Below are 19,330 nucleotides of genomic sequence, written 5' to 3'. Positions count from 1 at the left end.
GGGGGGGGGGGGGGGGGGGGGCATCTGAAAGACATGAGGAGGGAGAAATTGTCAGTGGCCTCCAACTGTAAAACCATTCCTGTTTTGGTGGTTCATTAACAGCAAAGCAGCTAAGACTGATTAACAACCCCCCTCTGCTTTTTAACGGACCAAATCAATACACTGATTAAAAAATATTACTTTAATTTTATCACCAGACTTTCTGAAAGTCACTCATTTTCAGTCCAGTCATTGTACCTAGCCATTTTCAGAGGAAAATTTGTTTTTGTTAAGGCACTTAACCCTGACCTATGAATCATGTAAGCATTAAAAAGGCACCTAACTCAATGGATGAATCAGTGTTGTGTCTATACATAGCACACAACTTAGCAACTTAGTTGAATCTATGGAAGTGTCAAAGACAGAGTTTGACTGACATAAAATAATTTCTTTACAGTAACTAGTCAGGCTTAAAAAAAAAAAATCACCAGCAGATAACCATTATCTGAAAGTCATGTCCTTAGAAAATGGGGAAAAATCCAACAAAGACACAATGGTGGAAAAGTGAAAATCAGTGGCAACAGGTCTGATGGAGTGATGAATCCAAAATTTTAAATTTCTGATTCAAATCATTGTCAATGTGTATGCTGGAGGTCAGGAGAGGGGTACAACAGTGAGTGTCTACAGTCATCTGTAAAACACAGTGTCATGGTTTGGAGCTGCATTTCAGCCAGTGGTGTTAGAGATCTTGTCAAAACTGATGAATTATGAACACAGAAAAGATTTTCAGCCACCATGCAATACCATCTGATCATCACAATGATCCCAAACACACTGCCAATGCAGTAAAACACACAATGGAACACTATCAGTCACGGACTGACCTCCCCAGAGCCCGGACCTCTACATTATTGAAGCAGTGTGGGATCATCTTGACAGAGATCAGAACAAAAAAGCAGCCAACATCCAAAGAAGAGCTCTGAATGTCCTTCAAGAAGCCTGGAGAACTATCCCTGAAGACTGCCTAAAGAAATGACAAGAAAGCTTTCACAAGAGAGTTCAGGCTGTGTTGAAGAAGAAAGGTGGTCATACCAAATATTGACTTTCAATATTTTAGAATTGTACAAAATCTATTTTTGCCTCATATACTGTATTTCCATGCACGTTTGTACAAGTTTCAGTAAGTCTCTGCACCTATTTCCCATTTTTCCCTGCAAAATATTTAGAATCGAGGGGTGACTCAAGACTTTTGCACAGTATTGTACTTTAGTAGTGTTAGTTACTGTTGCTGCTCCCACTATTACTACCTCAGATTCTGCTGTCAGAAGCACACATCTGTTACAGCTATTCTTGATACTACTGTACCTCTTCTACCATTATGGCCACTGGTACTGCAACTACTAACTGTAGCAGACAGATAACTCATTCTCCTCCAGTAATATCAAATATATGATGATCTATTCAAGCAAAATCTTCCACTGAATATAATTTTAGACAATGAATTAGTGACGATGGTCCAGTGTGCATCATAACTTGACTTTGTGTTAGATTCATACATGAGACACATTTTTACAGCACTTCCTTCCCTCTGTGTTTGTCCCTCTGTAGGAAGTTAACAGTTTTCCGCCTGCATTCCTTCTCGCAGTCTTTTGTTGAGCCCTGTGAGTGGAAGGAGGGAGTCATTCAGCATTGCGGTGTTGTACTGTGTGCCGCGTTCCAGCCTCCACAGACTCTAGTCACAGGTGTGTTTGTGTACGCAACACAAATGTTTCTTTTACTCGGTAAACTTGCTTTTGCAGTGACGGCGCACAGAAGCGTCATGAACAACGCATTCACGCCTGTAGTTTTGTGTGCTCCTTTCCTTTTCGGTTACACTTCCACAGCTTATATTAAGAATGAGAGCTTTTGCAGAAGAAAGAGAATGGAAGAGAGTTGGAAGAAAGGAGGGGAAAACACACACACACACACTCACACAGGCTAGGAAATTAAAACGAATCTGAGAAAATAGACTTTAGTTAAATGAAAAATAACTGGGAGCAGTTATCTGCTGATTAAAGTAAGTGGTGTTGTTATCAAAGGACTCAAGCGCCACAATTTTCCGTCTCTGCTGGAAATAGCTTTGTGTATTTGTGCGCGTCTGTGCACACGTGGAGGCAGAAAGAGACTTAACACAGCTCAGAATTCACAATCAAAAGAAGAACTGTGCTTGTGCGCGAGCGTGCCTGTGCCAGCCTCCTATGGGTGTGTGTTACGAGAAAAAAACGCTCATCATTTTTTATTTTAAACATCAAACATTATCCACAATATAAACACAACATTGGACAATATAAGTAAAAAATAAAGGGAAAAGTGAAAATGCCCTAATTAGAAATTCCCCATGTGGCAGATACAGTAGATCTGCCAGACCCTTTTAAGTCAGCGTTCTCCCCTGTTGGCCTTTGTTGGTGCAAGCCACATTACTCAACCACAAGAACAGCTTCCATTTTCACTGTTGTGGGCTGACATTTGTCTCCACCACAGACCGAAACCTTTAAATGTGAGAATGCCTTAATTTGCCATTTCCATCTTAATTAAATTCTTAATTAGAGTTGTACTAAAGGCAAGTAAACCGGAAAGGTCATGAAGTGTAATGAGAACAGAAAACACACACCGTGTTCCGGTTGGTACCGCGTCTCACTGAAGAAATCTCTGCATGTCTGTCCCTGTGTTTCCGCTCCGAGCGGGAGGGGACAGGCTTACAAACACAAACAAGAACACGTGGTGAAAGAAGGACGCTCGTGCTGAGGTGACACGAAAGAAGTGATGTTCTTTTTTTGTTTTCATTTATTTTATTGTGTTTTGCATTTTTTTGCTTAGGGAAAGGTGAGCTGGGATGAATGACTTAAATTATTGCTCATTTAGGCTATGGGAGGAAGCCTGAAGAGAACCCACGTAGGCACAGGGAGAACACGCAAACGCCACACAGCTCAGATTTGAACAGCTCAGATAAGATTGTCCTGAGGTGGCAGCGCTAAGCACCGCACCGCTGCGCTCCCACATTATTACTCACCCATTTTATGCTTTCTTTTAACTTAAGTGGACATTTTGAATGACTGTTGTTACTGTCTGTAAATCATTTGAGCTATCCCTTTCCCCAAACAGCTGTTGTCTTACTGCAAGTCACTCCAGTTATGAAATCTGTGTCCTAACCATGTAAAGGTTTAAATCAAGCATGCAAAACTGTAAAAAAGAAAAAAAAAAAAAAAGAGGAAATTCCAGAAACAATAAAAATCAGGTGAACCAGGTGAGGTTGATCATTTTGAGTAAAGTTTTCACATTGCAACACAAATGAAACACAAGGACACTGGAAAACGAAGGACAAAAAAAAACAGCAAAACAAAAACTAAACACTTTATTTTAACAGTATAAAGTCTAGAGATGCAACGACTGTAATTTTCTCAGCTAATTACAATTTTCTTTTGTAAGTGGAATCTGCCCATACCAGTTTTTGCCTATCAGATTTTCTTTCAAAGAACTATAATTGACAGCATATACAAACAATAATCAACTTTTCTTCTTGCGCTTTTCTTCTTTGTGAACTATAAACATAGCAGCTAACAATGACAACAGAGGATATTGCTGACTGACATATCAAAGGATGGTAAACATACTACAAAGTTACCTACACCCAACCAGGGATGTCCACTAGTGACCAACGGTCAGCTACAAAACAATGCAGGACAAGTGAATTGCTTTATCTGCGGACAGGCTTACGACACAGTAATTAAATTAATCAGTTTCACAGCAATGCCTTTGGAGTTCAAGTCCAGTATTTTTCTGATTTATAGTTATTAATGGTATAAAATGAGGGTTTTATGAAGCTGAAGCTTTGAGGTTCATGGATGTAGTGAAGGAGGGTCAATGTAACAGAGGAGCATGCTGGGGATCGGGTGAGATGGCAGATGATCCGCTGTGGCGACTCCTAAAGGGAGCAGCCGAAAGAAGATCACAATGAGGATTATGTAGACGTTAACCGATGACGATAATGGCAGTTTTTTTTTTTTGATTATATATTTTTCAGCGGGTGCAGCCTTAAAGCGCATTATAGTGGAACAGTGTGGTTATCCCTAATGAGGTGACAGCTAATTCAAATTTTAAATTAACAGTGTTATAGATCTACAGAGTCAGTGTCAAGTGTGAAGTAGTTTGGATGAGCGGTTAGATGACTGCATCAAGAAAGTTGAAGCATTAATGCTGGAGGCTGGGGAATAAACGTGTTCTTACAGGCACCTTTTAAACAGGCTCTGCACTGGTTCATCTAATAAGCTCAAGATCTATTCCTACTAAAAAGCTACAAGCACTTCTCTTTTCACATTCTGTTTCTACACTTGTATTTCTCATTCTGATTCCTTGGTTTTCTCTCGCTGTCTCTCTCCGAGTCCTTGGAGGAACAATTACTCAGTACCTCACTGAGAGTATTTCTCGTAGAACTGTTACACAAAACATAAAAAAGAGCGTTAATAAAACTGAACATTGACAAACGTTTTCCGGAGTTACCATCAAAATGATCTGGCAGCTGATTAGCGGGTGGATTCGACGGTATGAACTGCAAATGACTCACACATATGAAATCAGGGTAGTGTCCTAAAATCACACCAGCGCTTATTAAAATGCAGAAACACTGGGTGCCTCTGGCTAATGGAAGAGCAGACGAGAAGCGTTCTCTCATCTTCCAATCACTCTAGTTTTCATTCCACTTCTGTGAGCTCATGCAAACTTTGCAATTTGTTTCCAAAGTTTTGTGCATGACTTAAAAAAATTTTTTTTTAAGGTTCTTGTGGACCCTTGAATTCCCTTGGCACTTGATCACATCTGCCACATCTGTACTTGATCACATCTGCCAAGCTGTATCATTGTATCAGCCGTCATTAACCAAGAAACCAAGAAGCTGCTCTTTACATGGACCAAAAATGGCATCCAGGTCAAATACATATTCAGAATGAATGGATCTGTAATGTGAAGACAGCTTACTTTGAAATGTCATCATGACCCCTCAGTGCTCATCACTTTCTAAGATTTTTTTTTTTTTTTTTTTTTTTTGCCTGGGGGATTGAACTGGCAATCCTCCAGCCACTGGTCCACTTGTATAACCATCAAACTGCAAACACTCTGCACCCAATTTGCCCCTGTATGCTCTTCACTTTGTAAAGTTGTATCACTTTTGCTCACGTATTGAAAGTTCAGCTGCAGTTTACCAGTCTGTGTGAGCAGAGTGCAGACACAAGCCGCAGACCTTCTCTGGCCTTCTGAGACAGATCAAGCCCGGAGATAAGTACCGAGAGCGATAAAGTGAGGGATGGAGGTGGGAAAGGTAGATAAGAGGGGTGTTCTCGAAGCAGGAGGGAGAAATGGTTTGGAAGGAAATGAATAGTTGGAGCTAGAACAAAAGCACAATTCAGGAGCTACTTTGTAAACTTGGAAACTCCTTCAAAGTTCGCTGTGCAATTTCTTTCCCCGTGATCAGCTCCTCTCTCCACCAGCTTTTTTCTTTTTTCCTCGTTCACTTCTATTGATTATTATTTTTGAATCTAATCTCTAAATGTACATTAGGCTGCTGCATTTATTTTCCTTCATCTGCACATAACCCCACACTGCACTGCACCCTCCACCTCCAATTTAATCAAAACGCCCAATTTAAATTATGTTTATTAGAGTTCGCTCAGTGGGAGTGAGGAGAAATGAGTATTTTCTGTTTTTCAAGCATATACGTCTAACCCTGTGTGCGAATGTTGAATGGGTGCAGGGGAGGGTGCGTGTATATTTTAGAAAAACTTTGGCAATATGCTGGCTGAATGCAAATGATTCCCCTCATAAATCATAGTTTTTATTATAAGCTATAATGCTATAATATCCAGAAAGGGAAACATTAAAGCAGGGTCTTCACGAATGCTCTGTGTGGATCGAAAACATAACCTTTTCAAGAGCTCTCTGTCATCAGAGGTACTGGGAAATCCACATCAGCTAATATCTTGTCCAAGAAATTCATAAAAATGGTGTAATTCATTCATAACTCCTCCTACACTTTAATATCCTGTGTATTGCTCTCCTCCCCTGGCCTTTGGGCATATTTGGAAAAAAAAAAAAAGAATTGGGGTGTGAATCACATTCGCACTGCTATTTCCTGTATTTCCACACTTATCTACTCACACATTGAAGTGAAAGGTGCATGAGAACTGTGCGTTATTTTCTACATTAAATATATATATTTTTTTTTGCAAATTCTTTTTTTGACAAATCCACCGAGCAAAAAGGTGGCATCTAAAAGCGATGACGCATTAGTTTCAGTTGGCTGCATATTTCTTCGGGGTTGCAGTGAGTAATGCTCTTTTCACATCAAAGCATCGGTGCTGCCAAGTTATGTGCTTGTGTCGCCAAGTGAAGGCGGTGGTGGCATCATGGCCACCAGTGAGAAAAGTCAATTTAAAGTTCTATTTGGACTCCCACCTGCTTAGGAGACGGTGCACATGTCTGTGTCTGTGTATGTGTAGGTTATTGTGTGTGTGTGTGTGTGTGTGTGTGTGTGTGTGTGTGTAAGTTTGCGTCTTAAGTTGAATCAAGTTGCAGCAGGAACATTGGGTTGATGGGGGACTGAAGCCTCCTCATCCATATTCAGAGTGTTTGCTAGGTTCTGCTTGACTTGTCATACACACACACACACACACACATGCGCGCGCACACACATTCACATGCACACACAAACACAGCAGGATACATGCGCACAGGGGCCCTCTGTATCTCCTTCAGTCATAACCCCCCTTTTCACTTTTCCTTCTTTCCTTGAATCCCTTAATCCTCTGTGAATGAAAAACTTCCAAGCAACCAAGGACCAACTAATCTGAAGTTTGATGAATGGCCAAAATGTTTTACAAATAGAAATTGCAAGCACAGAAATCAAAGAACGGTCTTGCAGAATGTTACATTTGTGGGGAAGAAGGTCAATAAATATGACTCCTATTAAATCAAGTAATGCCACTTAAGTTGGCATCAACTGAGGCAGAGGAACAGAAGTTCAAAAATGACTTTGTGGAGTCAGAAATACCACTTTCCCGCAGACATCGTACCTGTGGGCAGGTTCCACGGACTTCCATTAAAAAAAAAAAAAAAAAAAAGCTGGCAACTGCATGTATCACAAATTTGCTGGGCCCAAAGTTGGAACCACTGATTAACAGACATGAGAGAGGCTGCCGTGAGAAATTCACTAATGACTGGCTGATGCACCAAACAGATTCTGCGTGCCATGATTTTTGCAACACGGAAATTGCTTGTCAAACCTGTCAAAATGTGAGATGGCACTCAAATCCAAAGCAAAATTGGCTCCACGCTGGCACTGACACCAGCATCAGAGACACTGCATCGGTAAAAACTGGATAAAACTCATCTGACCTTTGTAGCCGTTTGTAGGCGCAAACTTATTAGCTGAATGGAGAAGAAAGTTTGGAGCATCTCTGGTCATGCCACATTAATTTTTATCTTTTTTAAAAGTCACATTTTACAAAACTGTGCAAAAGTCTTGAGCCACCTGCTCATTTCTTTATATTTTGCTTCCAAGGAGTCAGACTTCCTTGTAATTTTAAAAAAGTTTTCTTGAGTTATAGTTCTCCAGGCTTCTGTATCTGACCATTTTCAGAGGAATGTTTTGCTGTTTGTTAAACCAATTAACACTGACCTATAAATCATTCAAGCATTAAAAGGCACCTAAATCGAGGGATAAACAAGTGTTGTGTCTGCACAAAACAGAAATTTAACAAAGAATCAATTTAAAATTGCATCTTTAGGCACTTTGTTACCAGCAGGATGTTGAAAAAAATAAAAATAAAAATAACATCGTTTGATGGGCATTGAATTGTGTTTTTGCACTGACAAGAAAGAGCTGTTAGCTGAAAACTTATCTCAGCATGGTGTGCAGTGTGTCCTTTGTTTGAGGAAACTGGACAAGTGGAGGACAAAAGAAGTGACAGGCCTAAAGAACCGTCTACAGAAGATGAACAGTATCTGAAATTCACGTCCTCAAGAAATAAGAAAAAAATCCAGCAAAGACCTGACACAGGACCTGAGAGATCCATTTGGACCTTCAGCTGCTCCATCTACTGTTCATTGAAGCCTCATTAGAAATGGTCTCAGTGGAAGGGTGACAGTCAAGAAGACAGACTACAAAATGTGCATCTTAATTCATCACAACCTGTTTTAACCCTGTTGTTTAAGGCAGGTCACTTAAACAAGAACAGCAAGGTGGAACATTTAGCGCCAGGTTTACCAACATCTGCAGCAGCGAGCCCCTTATTGTTCCTCAATGATATCGGGATTTTAGTGAAACAGAGCAGAACTGAACTGAACTCAGCTTTCTTTTTCTCAGCAGTGCGCACACAGCGAGCAACTTCGCTGCTGAATCTGTAACGAGTAAAAGGGAAATGTCTGTAAAAATGCAGCTATTAATAATTCCGTGTTAATTAGATTAATGCCCGGTTGTTGCAGTGTGGTATTAAAAAAAAATGTACGCATTTATGCACATTACACAGCAACATAGTAACTGGGACGGCACGTGATCTCGCAGTAGATAATGTTTTGTGTCCTTCTGCACTATGTACAGATCAGCTGTTCCACACAGATTTCAGGTTTATAGGTGGAACAGTTTGTATGATTATATAGAGATTATCTTAGAGAGATTATTTGTGTTGTTCTTGGCAGAATGCTGGTTATTACTGAAGTGTTCTGGCTGTGTCTTTGTAAAAAAAAACTACAGCGCATTGTTGCCACTTTGTTTATTATATCAACTGTTTTCATGAATGATGGGATGGTCTGTCGCAAAGAAATATGGGACGGTCTTTTCTCCTCTCCTTTCTTAAAGGATGGTTCCAGTGTATCCTATGCTAAAGGAGGAAATAAAGAAAGCATCGAAAATCCTTTTCTTAGCATTTGGAGAATTGCAACAGCTCTTATTATGGCTGCCACTCAGATACTTCCTGGTCACTTCTCTCAGTTAGGAATGTTCCAAAACAAACTGTCAAGAAGCCATTCTCAATGAAGAGAAATGGGGAATGGACTGAAAATCAGATTTTGATCCATCATGTAATACCATCTGAAAAACATCTGATTGGCAACAGCTTTAATGCAGTAAAAGCAAACCTGGATAGAAAAACACACAGTGGATCACTATCAGTCATGGATTGTACTCCCCAGAGGCTGGACCTCAACATTACTGAAGCAGTGTGGGATCATCATGACACTGAACAGAGCAAAAGGCAGCCAACATCCAAAGAAGAGCTTTGAATGTCCTTCAAGAAGCAAGAAATTACAAAAAAGCTGCCGAAGGAAGTTCAGGCTGTGTTGAAGAAGAAGAAGGGTGGTCATACCAGTTATGGGCTTTCAAGCTCTTTGGAATTGTGCGAACTATTTTTTGCCTTATATACAGTATTTCCATGCATGTTTACACACGTTTCAATAAACTGCTGCACCTATTTCCCATTCTCCTAGCAAAATATAGAGAAACGAGGGGTGGCTCAAGACTTTTGCACAGCACTGCTTCAGCGCGGTAATTAAGTCTCTACAGTACTCTTTTACTATTTTGTGTACATCTTTGTATTCCTTGTTATTATTCCCTATTTAAATATGCACTGTGATGTGTACTCTGTGTCTTGTCAAAATTGCCTGGGCTAAGTGCATCAAAGTGATTTGAAACATTAATGAGGGGGGGGGGATTAAAGCATCTACATCTTAAAGCTCAACATTGTGTAGATGATGCAGAAATCTGCTTTCATTCACTCTGACCCTACGTGTCTCAGGTGCGCACACACAGACACACAAACAGGACATGATAAAAGTCACTTGAAATACAGAAGCTGGCCCTGGGCTGCATGAATAATGCAGCAGACTGGCACTCTCATAAACTTTATACCTCCTATTGCACACACACACACACACACACACCTCCCATGGCCAACACACTCCTCACACATCTCATTAAGTCCTGCTGTTCAACTGTTGAGCGACCTGATGAGATTCCTGCCTTTTTTTTTTGACAAAGGCATAGCCATGCACGTGCGCTTGCTTATATATAATGTAGATTACTTGAAAAGCACTTCCTCTTGCAGTAAAAGTTAGGGGTTGAGTGTTTGAGCAGATGGTAGCTGGGGCCAGATGTTGAACTTTATCTTTAGAGAAGTTTTTAGTGGCCAGCCTGCATGATTCAGCAGAGAGAACAGAAAGTAAGAGTGTGTTGATAAAAAGTTTTTTTTTTTTTTTCTTTTTTCATGTGGGTGTATATTGTTTGTATTTCTTTCTATCTACTTGTAACTCACTGGCAGTGAAGTTTTCTTTCCTTTTTTTCTTTCTAGACTGCCACGAAGCGAAGTGCAATTTTTAGAAGTTTTTAAAAATTTTTTTTATTGTTGCTGTTTTGTTTTTTTTTGTGAGTTCTTCCTCTGTGTCTCGTCTCTCTCCTGATGTGAGCAGGAAGCTACGATGGAGAGATCATAGTGTGGAACGGCAGCACGGAACAAGCTTTGAAGAAACTGCGGCCACACGATGAACAGGAAGACTACCAGAAGAAGCGAGGTCTCACTTTAAACGACAGCAACCACAAACTCATTCAAAACTTGTCTTCTGTAATTGTTATTATAGCTGAATCATTTCAACATCTTTTAAACAAGGAGAAAAGGTGTTTTATCTGTCTGTCATTACTTCATTATTTTATATTCTCAACTCTGACCTTGTGGGTCATTTCCTCACTTCTTTGAATGACAGAGGAGTCACACAGCTGCACTGCCATAACCAGACTGTTCTTCATACCAGGACGCACAACTGCAACTACAACCTCAGGTACTGATTGTGGAATCTTAAGAGTTAACATATTGTTTAAAGTAAGTTTTAAAGGAGTGGGAGGCTGTGTGTCTGTGTAATGCTGTAAGGCACCCTCGGCTCAGCATGCCTCAAAATGTCAGCAGAGATTGGAAAGAAAACTATTTTTACCCAAACAAATTCTGTATTTTGACTTCAGTGACTTTTTTTTTTTTCCTCCACTTTTCTCATAACGATAAAACCTTCACATTCAGAAATCAGCTATGGATTTTGCCTTCTTGTTTTTGAGCCCATTTAAACATACCGTCTCCTTCCTGTATAAGCGCTGTAGTTTGACGTGCCATGTGGGAGCTGATGCAAACGGTGAAGTTACTTTGGAAAGTTTAAGGGGGTTCTAGCTTTTTAAAATGCCAGATCCGCTAGATATACAGCCTTGTTTTGTGCGTGTGTGTTTTACACTTGTCTTGTCTTGTGTTTACATATTGCAAATACAGTAAAGCTGCGCAGAAATACTGTACAGCAGCAGCACGCCACTGCTTCTTTGATACGGCAAGTTTTTCCAATTTTTAACCAACTTTGGATGCAGCACCCCCGAGCGCTGAAGTTTACTTCCCTGTCTTTATTTTAACAGTTCTTTGGCTGCTTGAGTTTTTAAATCCATTCTAAATGGTAAGTAGCTGCTGCTTCTTTGAGCTGTAGCTGTTTAGCTGCTTAAAAAAAGAAGAAAGAAACACGATCGGCCTCTGCGTCTGATGCTCAGGCTTGCTGTAGCGATGTGGTATGTGGGTCTGTTGTTGATGTTTAAGCACAGTTCTGCGTCTATGGGCTTCAAGAGTGCCAGATCCAGGGAGGACTAAACCCGTCTTGTAGGAGAAAACCAAAAGAAACCCCGGTCATGTTTACTATTTACAGAAAACTCACTGTTAAGCAGTACTTGTGCAGACTTTTCACTGATTTGACTATTTCAGTGCCTAACAGTCCAGACATTTGTTTTTTTTTTTTGTTTTTTTTTTTTAAGGTGTCTCCCCTTAGCAACAATATGAGCCTTTTTAATCCATGATTGATTTTTGTAGGTAGGCAAGATTACATTTTAGACCACATGGTTACTGCATGACATCACTAACTGACCTATTGTAACTGTATTTGGCATTCTTCTATTTATGATTGTGGTATTGATGCCACAGAACACATTTTCTTTTTTAAAGTCTACTCCAAACACACATGCCGGAAATAACTGATGCCTCTGATTACTACAGCCATTTCTATTTCTGCTTTTCCATCAGGTGGTGCAGATTTGGTGTCCTGCGGGGGTTCGGGAGTGGTCAGGCTCTGGAGCACCAAACAAAGCTGTCTGGTAGGACAGTTCACAGCCCACAAAGGGGACCTGGGATCTATTGTTATGGCTGTCAGTCCTTGTGGAAAATATTTAACCACAGCTGACAGGGAAGGGACAGTCAAGATATGGGACGTGGAGGTGGGTTTGTGCACATTTGTGTATAATGTATTGAGAGAAGAAAAGGAGAGAGGGTGGGTGGGTGGGGGAGAAAATGACAGAGACTGATGAAAACAGAGCCTGAGGGTGGGACAGAGATCAAGAGACAGGCTTTAATAGACAGTGAAGAAAGAGTGGACCCTGGATATTTCCATTAAATCCAGGCGTGTTGTTCACTCTGAAAATGACAGCCCTGTCTGTCATTTTGATGTCTCAGCAGCTTGCTGGAGTACAGTGAAGACGGTCAATCATTTAGAAAATCTCCCCTGATGCATTAGTGAAGAGAGGTAATGCCCCCATCCTCCTTGGTTTTTATTTGAAAACATTAGAGGCTGTTCAAATGGATGAGACTGGTAACTGCTTCCTTTTTTTTTTTTTGGAAACAAAATTACACTCAAATGCAGAATTATGTGGGGACAAAAAACATCTTTTGATGAAATACCTCAATTATGAGTATCATCATTTACATCATTAGCAATATCATCCAAGTCCGCGGAGATTCACGTCATCACACGAGAACGCCGCATGCATTTGGTCACTGAAGAGTTTCTTATACCTCAGAGAGTCCTTTTGACTTTTTGCCTCTTATTATGAAGACTTGGATCGTGCTGTCAGGATAAAGTATAGCTGCATCACTGTCATGCTCATAATCGCACTAAAAGAACACCCTCTTGGGTATTATTGCCACAATATTCAGAGCTCAACTCTCTGTCACAGTTTATAAGGGGATGAATTCAGATGGGCGCGTCTCATTTTGCTTCCAGTTTAATTTATGGAGATTTATGTATATACAGTACGCACCAGAGTTCAAGACGCCGGGCAATCTCAGTGCTCTGGTGGAAATCCTGTCCTCTGGCTAGTTTCAAGCACACTTTGGAATCAGCTGGATAACTAATATGATTGCACAGTATAGAGTTGTGCACTCAGACATAAGATTTCTCAGGTCAGTCGCAGGTCTCACCTTAACGTGATGCGTAACTTTGTGTGCGTTGGGCAAGATTAATAAAGTTAAATTCAACTAAACACTTAACACTGAACTTAAATCTTGTAGTAATCAAGAACTCCCACACCATCAGGAGCCGAGCAATCATAATTGGCCCCTGAAAGTTCTTATCGATATCAGATATTATGATGCCACAATGTGTACCTTATCTGCTTTAGGATGCAAATGGAAGCATGTACAGCCGGCTAGCTTACACCATTACCTGATATGAATTTGTAGGGAGACCGTTTATGTTCTGTGGTGGCTCTGTCATTAAGAAAGTTTCCTCTCCAGCAGCCCTAGCTAAACATAGCCCTAAGTCTTTCTTCTTGAAATAAAGCATTTGTCTTTCTCTGTTATCTATATTAAGCAAAAATATTCATAACACAAATCATCTCTAAGCTGTTAGATCTTTCCAGAATTTTACTGCACTGTAATACTAGAGCTAACTATCTCTTCTGCAGTGCAATATCAATGATTTTCCTTTATTCCAGGCTTCCACATAAATCATCAGCTGGCGAGGATGCTGGCAATTTCCCTAGAACATACAATATACTTCTCGCTCAGTGTTTTGGCATATCATAGCCACCTATTGTGCACTAAATACCATTTCATATGAATTAACTATCTCAATCTTTTAGAGTCATTTTTTATTTCGGCTTGCAAAATCTATGATCACCAATAAAAGACGTGAAGCGGTAACGAGAGTGGTAAATCTGCCACTGTTGCCATTGTAACCTGCTGTGTGATTTGAGAAAACAGAAAGCTTAGCAACTGTTACTATGGGTGGCCAGGCTTTGCAGTCTTACAGCGATATAAATTAAATGCCTGTTTCTGCACATCCACAGAAGGAAATTCTTCCAGCCAAAGTTGAGTAATAATTTGATCCCCTGTCCCTCAGTATTACTGTCTCACACCAGATGAAGGAATGAACAGAGAATTCCCAAAGCTGCTGCACAGTTTCCGCCCACACCTTGACCGCGTGACTCACCTGGAGATGTGTTTACATGGTGACAGGCTCCTCCTCCTCTCAGCATCATCAGACTGCAATGTGGCTCTTAGCTGCCTGCCTGGAGAGACCGTCGGTTTGTTCGGACAGGTGAATGAACGCGCATAACTGCAGTGTCTTGGATTACACAACACAACCTACAAGTATATAATAAACCGTTTGTTGGGTGGAGATATTGTTCAGTGACACAGTGGCAAGTTAACGGCCTTATATCCTCACAGTTCAAATGTAGAGATGTTCAGACTGGCTCTGATAAAGCCTAACCTCCTTCTCTGCGGCCTGCTGGTGGTTGTTAGTATCCAGCTGACAAAAATGAATGTGAAACCTAGCATCAAGCCGTGGTTAGGCTTGTGTGTGTGTGTGTGTGTGTGTGTGTGTGTGTGTGTGTGTGTGTGTGTGTGTGTGTGTGTGTGTGTGTGTGTGTGTGTGTGTGTGTGTGTGTGTGTCAAAAGAGGCCCATGTTAAGTTAGCCCGGGGCAGTGTCTGCTGAGTGTTGCTTCATTTCAGTTTGCCTCGGGCCCACACACTCATTCATCCACACACACAGTCGCACAAATTCCTTCCTCTGATTTCATAAAAACACAAAGAACTGCATGCATGCATGCATGAAAGCAAACATGCATACACAGGCTCTCTACATTAAATTTCATGGAATGGAAATTATGCTACTTTTCCTACTATAATGTTGTACAGACAATATAAAGAATTCAATTTATAGTTTGTGTTGCTTTTAATATTTTAAGAAGTATTTTGCTACATTTCATCAATTCACAATACCGCATTAGATAACACTGTTAAGTATTTATTTCTGGATTCTAGAAAATAACAGACTGCATCTGTACTCGGCATATGAGGTTATGAACTAATTGGTAATTATATGTTTTCGAGCCCTGAGAAAACACAGACAACAACCCAATAAATAATAATTCTGCAAACTCTAGTGTGCAAATCCAGATGTCTCCTGTCAATTCACTGGAGAACTCTTGGGGTCGCAAGGTCATCATGCAACATAACACACTCAAATATTCTCTTCTCCACTGCTGTGCGTGATCTGTAGAAAGACCCTTGGAGTTTGGAGAGACCCGGAACCCTGCAGCCACAGTGGGAAACACAGCAGGAACAGTGTGACCGAGGAAGGCAAGAAGACACGGGACTGGAAGGGATGAGATCACCTCTAGCAAACGGTGACACTAATGCTGACCAAGGACACGGGGGAGGGAGGACAACTGGGGACAAAGGCTAAGAATAAGGATCGTAGAGATGGAAGAGAGATCAAAATGATACAAGAGGAACTTTATTCAGCTGAAGATTTGAGTCCTGCTTGATTACATTTTGCTATTTTGTTTTTCTAGAACTGGATAAGTAGTTGAGAACATGAATAGATGAATACTTTGCTAACTATTTAATAAAATATTTGACTCATAATGCACTAAAGGACACTGTGTGTTGCATGAATTGAAGAATCATAAAAACACCACTGAACTGCAGCTGTTGGACATTTTATTTCTATATTTCTTAGCTTGTGACAGTTAATGGTCATTAATGCCTTTTTTTTTTTTTTTGGCTTCATGTATTTGACACCATTCATATGAGACTTTTATTTTCTGGTGTTCTGGATCTTTTAATCAAATATTCATGGACTGACCCGGGATGATTGCTTGTGTGAAATCCGAAAATCCATCCATCAAAATGCGCATCAGTCCACCCACCAATAACTGACAACATAACCACTGAACTGAACCTTAAAGATGGTGCTGAGTGGATACATTTTTGGCTCATTTTGCTGTGTATCTGAGTGTATATTAATCATATTTTTGCATACAGTTTTTTCACCTAAAAGTGGGCAGCTCAGTGGACAGAAGAGAGGCAGTTAATTAGTAACTGGCAATAAACAAGGATAGAAAATGGCACCCATCCTCTGCCTGTCTGGCCATTCTGTGGGGCACTTGTTCTTCTACAGCTGTTTACTTTGTTATTTTTACATTTTCTGGAATTTTTTTAGGGCAGCACAGCCACACAGCAAGAAAGTCAAGGGTTTGAATCCACCAGCTGGGTGGGGCCTTTCTGGGCAGGGCAGTGTGTGCGTGGGCTCTCTTCGGCTTCCTCCTACAGTCCAAAAACACGCATGGGGTTAAGTTAATTGGTGATTCTAAATTGTCCATAGGTATCAATGTGAGCGTGAATGGTTCTCTGTCTCTTTGCATTAGTGTGTACTTTAGTTGCTTGCCTTGAAGTAGAGAAACTTTAACCTGTGACCTGCCCACCTGTGACCTGCCCACTCTGCACCAGCTGTTATTTCACCCATCGTCGCTTGAAGTCGCTGAATCTCACTGACTTTCATTGGTCTCTGGCTTCCACAAATCAATTCATGTGTGGACACTCCTTAAGAAACCTTTAGAAGCTGCTCTTTAAGTCACAAAATAGAGTCAGCAGTTAACAGCCCTGTTAAAGTCATGGTTACAGTTAGTACAACTTATATTATATCCATCTTCCATTTATGCAATTTAGGTAGCCTATCCCAGCTGTCATGGGGTGAGAGGCGGGGTACACCCTGGACAGGTCGCCAATCTGTTGCGGGGCTGACACAAAGAGACAGACCACCATTCCCATTCACACCACTTTAGAATCACCAGTTATGCTAACGGGCATGTCTTTGGACTGTGTGAAGAAGTCGGAGTACACAGAGAAAAGCCTCACAGGCACAGGGAGAACACGCAAACTCCACACAGAAAGATCAGCCGGCTGGTGGATTCAGACCCAGGACCTTCATGCTGTGAGGTGACAGTGCAGCAACTTCTCTACTGTGCTGCCCTGGTGAGTAATGCTGAAAATTTATAAAAGGTCAGTCGAAATAGTTTGCCCATTTAAAAGCCGTTTCACAGGGGCAGGTGTAATATTTAGATCTAATGAGGGGATAAAAAAAAAAGTCAACTTTTTAAATTCTTATAAGTTCACAATTGATAATTTTACAACCTCCCAAAAATGTAAGCAATAAGAAGAATAATGTATTATTAATCCACAGTGGAATAGTTTCTGCAGGATAATTAAAAGGTGGATATGAGAGAGAATTTAAGGGGCTGTATAAGCCCAAGGGCAAGTCAAATGACAAAAGACACCACATTTTAAAGGAATAACCAACTTTTGGGAAAAAAACCTTGAAAAGGAAAACTGTAGAAAAAGTGCCCAGTATGACTCTGCAGGGGGAATCAATAGTTGCTGTGTGAAGCTCTGTGTATGTGTATATGTGTGTGTGTGTATATACTGTACTGAGCTCATCAGAAAAGTTTGTGTGGTTGATTTGGTGGAAGAGCCAATTGGCAAGTCTTAACTGGGCTACCATCCAGCTACTGGGCATGAGGTGAGGAGAGGGAATGGCTTCACTCCATCACCAGCTGAGTGTGTGTGTGTGTGTGTGTATGTGTGTGCGTGTGTTGAAATAGCCTCAGTCCATCAGAGAAGCCATTCAGCAGTGAGCGAGAGTGTCAGGTCTGTTCCGCTCACTCCATCACCACGTGCATGTGTGTGTTTGTGAGCAATATAGGAGTCATGGATATTGATGGAGCTGGGCGCTCAGTCTAATCTTTGCGGCGACACAAAGTACTCGGGTATCCACGGGAGAAATAAAACACGCTGCCCCTGACACACACTCGAGGAGAGAAGTGCAGGATTTATTCTTTGTGCTTTTACACAGCCGTAAAGATCACTTGAAATTATAACAAACTAGATTAAAAGAGTGAATATTCAGAGCAAGTCTAATAGCCAAACCAGACTGTGAAATTTCAGTGTCGTTTAATTTAGCACCAACTGCAGGCACGCACATGCACGCGCGCACACACACATGCACAATGCGGAGGTAGAAAAGCAATTACAAGCAGGCAGGTTGATTTTGATTTTAATTGGAGCCCTCGCTGTGAGTTCCACCTGTTATTGTCAGTAGCCAGCAAACATAAATGTGGAGCTGTCATTCCTGCATAACTAGTTCACTGAGTTTAATCGAAATTACTGTGGCCTAATCACCAGTTCCTCGTCGAACTTCTTTTAATGAATTAGTTGAACCGTTTTAGTGTGAGATAGTTATTGGTAGTAACATGAGTTTTATTATTATTTATTATTATGATTTAATACTGACACTCAACTGCTAGTCTATTCTTTCATACATATAAACCCCACACAAACATATTGCATGCAATTGCATCTTCACAGTTAAATGGGAGCCTACCAGCTTCATTTCATGTCTACTGTGCGTGTTTACATTAGCTTAATCTTCCTTGTCCTTGTTATTACCCCCCCCGAAACTCACCACATCTCTAACTAATGATTGATTCTAATGAAGGAGCAAGAGGTCATTATCATTCATGCAAGCTCTACAGAACATATACACATGCGTCCATCTCAGATAGTCGGAAAGAGGAATTCAACGCAGGCAAACGCAGTCATGCACTTAAACATGCTGTGCTACATTACAACCGCTGCCCCTCTTCTTCTTCTTCCTCTTCTTCATCTGCAATTCAAAATAGGTCCAGCGTGCAAATGATGTGCGCCCAAAAATTCCCAATGAATTTTATCCAGTGTGTGTAAAATATGGGGCCACTGCACAAGTGTTCTGTGTTGAAAGAGTGGAGTTAAATTACTAGGAAGTGGGCTGATGATGCTGGCCTGCCACTGCATACCCCTGAGCGTATGGCAGTGTTAGCATTTCAAATTGAGTTACACGCTAAACAAGCAAAGCACTGTGCGAGTGCTAACTCATCTGTTTATAGCAGGGCCTGCCTTGTTTGTTCTCTTTATGTGTGTGTGTGTGTGTGTGTGTATACCTGGGTATAGTTGTGTGTGTATGTGTATCTGCTTCTGATTCTTTGTCTTAGTAATATGAAAACAAATTACATTCCTCTGTGTGTGTGTGTGTGTGTGTATTAGAGAAAGTGTGTGGAGGTTTCTGTGTGCTTTTCTCTGTTCTGGAGTTTGTCTATGGGGCTAAACACTCATCATGTAAATCAGTGAGCTATTAGGGGAGCTGGCTCCTCTTTCCTCTGCT

At 40.9% G+C, this 19,330-nt stretch overlaps 1 protein-coding gene across 1 annotated transcript in view; it reads left to right on the top strand.

Moving 5' to 3' along the window:
- The window catches only part of LOC115790777 (WD repeat-containing protein 49), a 37,461-nt gene extending 21,741 nt beyond the window's left edge, over positions 1-15,720 (top strand). Inside the window, exons 14-19 of the mRNA XM_030744719.1 lie at positions 1,588-1,721; positions 10,468-10,569; positions 10,759-10,833; positions 12,096-12,286; positions 14,188-14,385; positions 15,353-15,720. Of these exons, the coding sequence (XP_030600579.1) occupies positions 1,588-1,721; positions 10,468-10,569; positions 10,759-10,833; positions 12,096-12,286; positions 14,188-14,385; positions 15,353-15,538 (886 nt within the window). The 3' untranslated portion in view covers positions 15,539-15,720. The remainder of the gene's footprint in view (positions 1-1,587; positions 1,722-10,467; positions 10,570-10,758; positions 10,834-12,095; positions 12,287-14,187; positions 14,386-15,352) is intronic.
- Positions 15,721-19,330: the final 3,610 nt, after the last annotated feature.

The sequence above is a fragment of the Archocentrus centrarchus genome, chromosome 13 (assembly GCF_007364275.1).
Source record: "Archocentrus centrarchus isolate MPI-CPG fArcCen1 chromosome 13, fArcCen1, whole genome shotgun sequence".
Lineage (NCBI taxonomy): Eukaryota > Metazoa > Chordata > Actinopteri > Cichliformes > Cichlidae > Archocentrus > Archocentrus centrarchus.
Note: the sequence above shows the minus strand (reverse complement) of the source record. Positions and strands in the feature narration are given on the sequence as shown.